The following is an 8,554-nucleotide window of genomic DNA, read 5'->3' as shown; positions in this document are numbered from 1 at the left end:
GGAAAAAAATAAGATTTTTGGTATAAGTTTTGAAGAAAACTTATCTTAGGTATAAGTTTTGAAAAATGAGATTATAGTAGGTATAAGTTATGAATTTACCCTTAATTTAATTAGGGTGTTACTCAAACTCGGTAACACCCGGTGTCGCCCTAGCACTTCCCTTGTTCTATATACTCTGAAAACGCTTCCAAAATTAGAGGGTCATTCAAGCTGCAGCCAAGTTGCATAACTTTCCGATCCATTTACGATCTAATAAATTCTTCTTAAAATACTGCATCAAAATCTGTTTTAGCTTAAAAACCCTAAACTAAAAAAGGCTGGACTTCATCCAGTTCTAGTCAGACTTTGTACATAGACACGAATTGAGGAATGTCAAATATATGACATTAATAAGATGGACGAGTTACTAGGGCCAATCAGTGTCCAACAGATCTAAATGTAACACATAATAAGCAAAAATGTCACCATGCAAAAGATTGGAGAACAATTAACGAGCTTCCACATATTACAAAAGAGAAAAATGTACGCAGTTGTGAAAAACTAGGCATTGAAGCAGGATACTTTTCTGATTAGCCTCCCTTGTCCTGAACAGTCAACATCCAACGAGTTGATGCTGCAAAAGAAAAAAAAAAAAAAAAAAAAAAAAACAGAGTGCTCATGAGTTGGATGGTAACGAAAATAAATCACACCAAGTAGAACTTCACCCACTTTCTTTTTAGCACAAATTCTTATTTAAGAAGAAGTCTATCATCAAAAGATCAGAGTTGTCTATAGCAATCAAGGCCATGTTTTGGAGTTACGTACAATATGTCGATATATTTGTCTATTGTTGACAAATATATGTGAACTCTGCAAAGACTGCCAAAGAGTGTTTGTGACATTTATTGCTTGGGACTAAATGATGCAGCAAAGGTCCACTTAGGTTGGCTATGAAATGTAGCATGTGGAAAATGTTTATATTTGTGTCCCTGTTATTCTTGTCTTTATTATTGTGTATTTGTGTGTGTGGTCATATATATTATCCCTACGGAAAATCCCCTACATCTACTATACACGAAAAAATTCGCCATCAGTCTTAACTATAATAATGGATAGGACATGTTCTATTCACATCCCCACAATGGTTAAATGCACAATGAGCAACCAACTAGCAAGAATTTTACAGATTGCCCGCCCATTGATCACATTCTAAGCCTAGCAATCTACATTGAATGCATCAGAAGGCAGTCACAGAATATGTCTCTCAAGGCTCAAGACAAAATGTAATATGCTAGCAAGTTTTTTTTTTTCCTTTGAAAGAGACAGCAAAAAGATAAAAAAAGATAATAAGTAGAGGCACCACTGATTTACACTCATCATCTGAGCAACTAAAATGTTTTAGACAGTCTGTCAAAAATGACAATGAATGCTCTCCATTTCCTCAAAAGAAAGGAGGTCCATTTCTCATCTAATAGTCTACAGGTAAGTATAGGAGTAATCTAAAAGCCATAAATATTACATACAAAGTAATAGAAGGATGAAAACAGGGAGTAGAGAACAATTACTCCGTACGTACTTTTGCAAGTAATTTTAGGACTCTTTGATCGTACTATAGTTACATGTTCACCATTAAACAAGAAATGGACTTCCCCTTTTTTTAAAGGATTTGGAAAACACCCATTCCCATGGACAAAGCCTTAAGCCACTGACAAAAAATGCCGAATTCAGGAATTTAATCAGAAAACCAAGCTCAGAAATGCCTAAAAAGACGCTTTAGCCGCAGTTACAATCTCAAATACACCCAGTCATCAATAATTTGGTTTTAGCTACTTGGCAAATTAACAAGTTTATGCCTAAAATCTAATCTTATCATCCTCATACATCGTGAGACATATCACAGTTTTGAAGTTCAATGAAGAAAAGAGTAAACAAAAAGTGGATTTTTTTTCTATACGCTTGGCTCGCAAAATCAGGTAGAAAGAAAGAAGCATACTGACCAAAGTAGGCACGGACAAGTAACAGATTTAGTCATTGATGCCTTGATGGAACAAACAGGAATATGGGAGATAGAAATTACCAGTAAAACAAGGAGACAAGCCAGACTATCCTCGTTCATCAATATCTGCTGAAACTTCCCTAGAAGTACGGATCTCTTGAGTTGACTTGCAATCTTCACCAAGTAAAGATTTCTCAGGCGGACTAACAGATCTTACAGATGACCTTAAATCATGAGGGGACATCTCCTTGGGACTTGAATGCCTACGAGATGACTTCTTAGTATTCCCATCATATGATTTAGAGTCCCTAGTACTCGGTGATCTCAGTCCTTTCTGGTGTCTCCTTCCATCAGGACTCGCATTACGAAGTGGAGATTCCTTCTGTTGACTAACAGGTCTTTTAGATGACCTTAAACCCTTCCCAGCAACGGGAGATATCTCCCTTGATCTAGAGGGCTGGTAGTCATCATCATGAGGGGACATCTTTCTAGGACTGTGAGACCTTTGGGATGACTTGTATCTCTTCCCATCATGCAGTGTTGTATCCTTTGGGCTTGGGGATCCCGGTCCTCCGTTGTATTCCCTTTCATCACGAGAATTCTTCTTTGGGCTCAGTGACCTTTTTGACATGTTATCTCCATCATCACGTGGAGTATGTGACCTGGTTGACCTGTCTCTTTCAGAGCGATGTGAAGGTGATTGAGAAATAGACCTGAACAACAACCTTCTGGTGAGAAATCACAAAATTCAACAGCAAACAATGAATGATAATACAAAACAGAAAACTTTCACAATATGTTCAACCTATCAAAATCCACTACCCAACCTGACGCCTCTAGTATCTTCTGTGAAACAGTAGACATTACAATACTACAAAGTATGGAAAAGAAATGCCACATTTTGGTGATCATTTAATTGTCCATAAGTCATATAAAACAAAACAGGGTCTTTACCTGCACCTTTTCTGAACAAAAATGAAACTTTCATCGATATAGAGATTAAGCATTATCTGATGAACTGGTTCATCAGCATCCAGTATGAAACAGCTCTGTTTGTGCAACTTTCTAAAACGTCAAACTATCTTTTCTTGAAATTCTCATCATTTCTCTTACTGGTAAAATCTTTAGAATTGACATCCTTCTCTGAAGATGATTTCTTTCTTTCAGCCAACTATAAGCTTTAAATTCTTTCTTAACTGGATAATAGGGGAAATCAACACAAGAAATGCAAAAAAATCCCATGAGACAAAAAACTGAAGCCATAGTGAATACTATGCACCCACCTCAATCACAAAGTTACAATACTAATCACCAAATACAATTCAAAGAAGCATGCCTCACAGACCAGGCTCCAAAACAAGTAACAACAGAGATTCATAGAGCACCAAGGGTTAGGCAAAAATAGTACACTAATCAAGATACCAAGACAACATACATTAACACAGTAAACAGATAAGCCTCTACAGAGATCATAAGCACACTTACTAGTTACTACCATTATTTTGAACTTATAATAATTTCAGGGTTGCTTTGATAAACAAACAAACATGAAACACCAATTATTGCAAACACGAAATTTGCAAGTAATAAAGTTAAAATAGGAACGTACAAGCAACAAATATAGAAGCACCAGATCACATGAATGCATATTTACACACAAAAGCAACAATAATAAAATACAATCTGAATGAATCTGGCTGTATAGACAAACATAATAAATGCACTCGCAGATGAAAGCACTAAACTAAGAACCCTAGCTCATTCGCCCAACATTTTATTGGCTAGGAACATAGTGTGAAATGTTTTCCGAAAACACAAATATTGCAAGAGCAGCTGAACTGAAGATGAAAAAAGCACAAAAAAGATCATCAAAAGAAAAAAGGAATAAGTGGAAAATACTCTTAGATGAGCCCTGAAGTAAGACAGATGTAGCATTCTTATTGGTCTATTATAGTAATGGAGTTTCCCAGGTTCACTTACAGGGAGAACAAGACATTCTCTGACGATCTGACTACAGGGTGAAGATGTATTATGATCTGATAACCTACTGTTATGGTCCTACAGATATGTGAAGCACAGCAAAAAAAACACATATGATCTGTCTTGAACATCACGTTTCACACACATTGTTTGAGAACATCCATTTTTAGCCAGAAACAAATTTACAGTTAGACAGAATCACCACGCAGGCTATGCACTGTCATTTCATAGTAGCTTCCCTCATTTAAAATTTTGACCAAGTTGTATGGTGAGAAGTCGCCAAACTCATCTGATATTGAAAAATCACTTGAGGGTTGATTTAGTACAACTTCAACAGGGTTTCAACTATTATACAAGGTAATTACATCTAACTATAAAATTTTATACCAGTCTTTAACAAAAGGCTGAGGTAGGCGAGCATTGAGTCGCCAAAAGAAAAAATAGAAATACAGTGCAAGAAAGCATGCTAGTTCCTGGCACAATCAAAGACCAGAGCAGCTCGAAACAAACTCAGCAAGAACAGCAGAACTGAAGACGAATAAAGTATAAAATGGATCAACAAACTGGAATACACAACAGGTATGATTTTTGCTGGCAAGAACCCAATTATGTATACTGCTTATGAAATGGTGGTACAATCATCAGGAAGACAGGTATAATTTTCAACACACCTTGAGTCACGCCTTTTCCTAGCCGGTGACCTTGAGTAGGCTGCAGCATTAGGCAACAGAAAATATTTCAATATATAAATTCACGCCAACCAAAGCTAATATCATAGTTAATCAGGAGTTTTAATAAAAGACGAAAGTTTATAGACTAACAACGATATTGACGCCTCGGTGACCTTGTCGGAGTTCTCCTTCTCCCTTCATATCTGCCACTGCATAAAAATGATTGTTGGGTTAGAGCATTGCAGCGACAAATATACATCAACATTACATAAAAAGAGACCAAACGTTATTATCCTTCAAGTAGCGAAAGAAACAGACAAGATCAAAAATAGATGGCTACAAGGCACCTTGAATGGCCAGTTTTTCGCATTTCACGGGGAGTCTTACGATTTTCCTCAGCATACACAATGCGTATCTCACGTCCACCAATGATTGTATAATTAAGTCTATCCTTTGCTTTAGCAGCATCTTCAGGATAGCGAAATTTAACAAATCCAAAGCCTCGTGGTTCCCTAAAATCATGCATGATCAAGTTAACTGATGAAACAATCCGCAAGAAAAACAAGAGAAAGTATCCAGCAATATGACAAATGCCTTCCAACCAACCACTTTATCAACAGACTAATTTCGAGTTTAAAAGTTGTCCTGAAAAGGCATAGTTCCTTTAGAAAATACAAAAAACATGAATTAGAGGATAAAAAGATATTTGAGGCAAGAGAGTGAAGAGACTTTTATCCGCCAACTAAACTAAATCATGATGATAGTTATACAGTCACTTTACATCTGGATGTTGTTGGTCTTGTAAGCTCAAAAGTCCAAATAATTCGAGCTATACTAGTATCTTAAGTTTGTTTCACATAAATAAAGCAGACGGAGAGGCTGCTCACACCAGCACTCCTTAGAATGCATGAGGGTGTTAATCTTGATGGATAAGAAGCGGGAATAAGATGTGCTTTCTAATTTTATCATTTTCTTTCATTTCTACAACAACAACAACATTCGAGCCTTAATCCCAAAATGATTTGGGGTCGGTTGACATGAATCATCCTTTAGAACCGTCCATAGGTGAACGCACACCTCAAAAATCGAATAGAAAAGGGAAAATGAAAAACAAAAGGGGGAGCGAAAATGTAATGGAAAGTCAAGGTAAACTTATAGGTTTTAAAATCGAATTTCAGATTTCTTTTATAAAAACTTAATTTAAATCGAGAGAAAAGATTAAAACGATTTTGAAAACCGAAATAGAATTAAGGATCCGGAATGCCTTAAAAGTAAACCAAGTAAAATATATAAGAAAGTGGTCGGTAAAAAAATGTAATAAAGGAGAGAAGAACAAATAATTTAATTTTTTTTAAATTAAATAAAAACACTAAATATGTCAAAAAAAATATCAAATACTAAAAATCAACATGTATCCTTTCCCTCCATTGTGCCCTCTCCGTCACCGTACTCTCCTCAAGCCCCAGAAAGCTCATATCGTGCTCTATCACTCTCAACCATGTTTGTCTCGGTCTTCCTCTACCTCTAGGGACCTTTTCTGTTCTCCAAGTCTCCGGCCTGCGTCCATAGGTCTCCTTCTCACATGGCCAAACCATCTTAGTCGGTTTTCCATCATCTTGTCCTCTATTGGCGCCACTTTTACCTTTTCCTTAATCACCTCATTCCTTAATCGATCTTTCCTTGTATGTCCGCACATCCATCTCAACATACGCATCTCCGCCACATTCATCTTTTGAATGTGACAATGTTTCACGGCCCAACACTCGGAACCGTAAAGTAAGGCAGGACTAATTGCCGTGCGATAAAATTTTCCCTTTAATCTTTGGGGCATATCTTTATCGCATAAAAACCCCGAAGCACCCTTCCATTTCAACCATCCCGCTTTAATTCTGTGAGCCACATCTCCGTCTAACTCCCCATCTTTTTGAATAATAGATCCTAGATATATGAAGAAATCTGACCCCTCAACAACATTTTCTTTCATTTCTACTTTCATTATTTCTCTCCTATTCACTTGGCTTCTATTCAATCATGTTTCCTCTTTTACTGCACTCTAATGTGCTCTTATGTTCTTCAATGTTATGAACCTACTTAATGGTTCTCACATTTGTAAAAATTCTCAACAAAAACAATGAAACAAAGTCTCGGCACCAGAATAGTTTGGAGTCACCTAACAAAGCCAGAGAACACATGGACAAACTGTAAATCATCCCTCCATTCATTTAGACTTGCTATATTTACAAATATCATTTTAAGTAAAGACGAGTGGGAAGGGTATTTGTGTCAACTGTCCAGGTAGATGGGTAGAATAAGTAAAAGCAAGTGGATGCACAATGGAACCCACATATTTTTGAGAAGGCAATTTTGTTTTTTGATAGTCAAAAGGAAACCAAAAGTGAAAATGAAATGAGCTCGTTGAATGTCTCAAACAGAAAAAAGTAATGAAAGCAAATGAATCAATATTAGATTCAATTCCATGGGGACACATTGATCTACAATTACAACATGACCCAATCTTGTGTCCATCATTAAGAGTGAAACAAATATACGATAAAAACAATAAAAATAAGCATGAAACCAAAAGGCTGCTAATAGACCCGTTGATACAATTGCATTGAAGTAGCTATGCATACCCACTATAGTAGTCTCTAGGTAGATATACATCCTTGACTGGACCAAATTTTTCAAAAGGGGCTCTTAGCTCTTCTGGCCTGCAAAATGTCAAAGCATGGGAGAAACATAAATGTTTTTCAATTAATGTTTGTTTAAGAGAGAGCATTAGACAAATAGAATAGAGATCAACACATGACAAAGTGCATATGAGTATGAAATATTCAGCGCATGTGTTTCAACAACTTCCGTTGGTATAAAACTTCTGCTTTAGCCAAGACCGTTATTCATGATGTGAAGTCTAATCAATAAAAAACCTCATAATCTCATCACGCACATTGTTAAAACACATTAATAAAAAAAGTGAGCATAGGTTATGCACCAAGTTATTTTAACACTTCAGAGGAACGAGGAGATCAAAGTACCACAGAGAAAAAACAAAACCACCTACAATATTGCGTGGAGCAGAAGACACAACATAGCTACGGCCATATAGTTTGCAACAACATTTTACCTCACTTTAAGAGGACATTGACTGTATTTAACAGAGTAGGGTCGGTCTTGTGGCCTATACTAAGAGGAAAGACTGATAAAAAAAAAAAAAAAAAAAAAAAAAAACAAGGCAGGCAACTTTTGTAACGAAAGAATAGAGCTCACTATGTCCGAAAATGTGTACATGCTGGTCATTACACAAAGAAACAGAAATAGTAGATCCCAACTCTTCCCAATACAACAAGATTCGCAGGAAGTTTCTCTATTTTGGTAACGTCTTACATAAATTCTTGTGTAAAGCGGTCTTAAACAACTCGGATTGTGCTCCACATTGATGTCATACTAAATTACAAAGATATATGCTATGGCTATAGCCTATATGCGGCTTTATATTTTGGAAAGTGAAAGAAAAAAGAATAATAGTAATACCGGGCATCAAGAGGAATGTTGCGAACAAGTAGGCCGGAAGGAGGAGGAGAACGGTGGTCAGTGCGGCGGCGATCGCGGGGATCGTCGTACTGTTTCCTTCTGTTGTGCGACGGTGGCGACGTACGACTTCGGCGTCTTCTAGGGCTATAGCTCCTGCTTCTGCTTCTGTGTCTCCCCATTTCTCCCGCTCCCCACTCCAATTTCTCAGACTTGAAAACCCTAATAATTTTCAAAGGGGGGCTTTTGTTGTTGTTATTAGAACTAGTTTAGACCCGTGGAGTTTTTTTATTTTTATAATAAATTTAGGGCGTTGATTTTCCCTGTACTATTTTTTTCATTGTAGTACACTTTGGACTATTTTGCCCTTCTCATTTTCCCTCCCTCCATCTCTCTTGTT

General features: G+C 36.8%; 1 protein-coding gene across 1 annotated transcript; it reads right to left on the bottom strand.

Moving 5' to 3' along the window:
- Positions 1 to 221: 221 nt before the first annotated feature.
- LOC141640483 (uncharacterized) lies at positions 222 to 8,451 on the bottom strand. Its single transcript, XM_074449263.1, has 7 exons — positions 8,158 to 8,451; positions 7,260 to 7,337; positions 4,974 to 5,138; positions 4,777 to 4,835; positions 4,627 to 4,666; positions 2,057 to 2,688; positions 222 to 613 (listed from the first exon to the last, which is right to left on the bottom strand). Exons 1-6 carry the CDS (start codon positions 8,334 to 8,336, stop codon positions 2,082 to 2,084), a joined length of 1,128 nt encoding a protein of 375 aa, XP_074305364.1. The 5' UTR covers positions 8,337 to 8,451; the 3' UTR covers positions 222 to 613; positions 2,057 to 2,081.
- Positions 8,452 to 8,554: the final 103 nt, after the last annotated feature.

The sequence above is a fragment of the Silene latifolia genome, unplaced genomic scaffold, assembly GCF_048544455.1.
Source record: "Silene latifolia isolate original U9 population unplaced genomic scaffold, ASM4854445v1 scaffold_830, whole genome shotgun sequence".
NCBI classification, from domain to species: domain Eukaryota; kingdom Viridiplantae; phylum Streptophyta; class Magnoliopsida; order Caryophyllales; family Caryophyllaceae; genus Silene; species Silene latifolia.
Note: the sequence above shows the minus strand (reverse complement) of the source record. Positions and strands in the feature narration are given on the sequence as shown.

Coding starts and splice junctions, on each gene's coding strand:
- LOC141640483 (XM_074449263.1), bottom strand. CDS start 8,336: ATGGGGAGACACAGAAGCAGAAGCAGGAGCTATAGCCCTAGAAGACGC. Junction 5,139..7,259: donor CCTAGAGACTACTATAGTGG/GTATGCATAGCT, acceptor GCATGATTTTAG/GGAACCACGAGGCTTTGGAT. Junction 4,836..4,973: donor CGAAAAACTGGCCATTCAAG/GTGCCTTGTAGC, acceptor ATTTTTATGCAG/TGGCAGATATGAAGGGAGAA.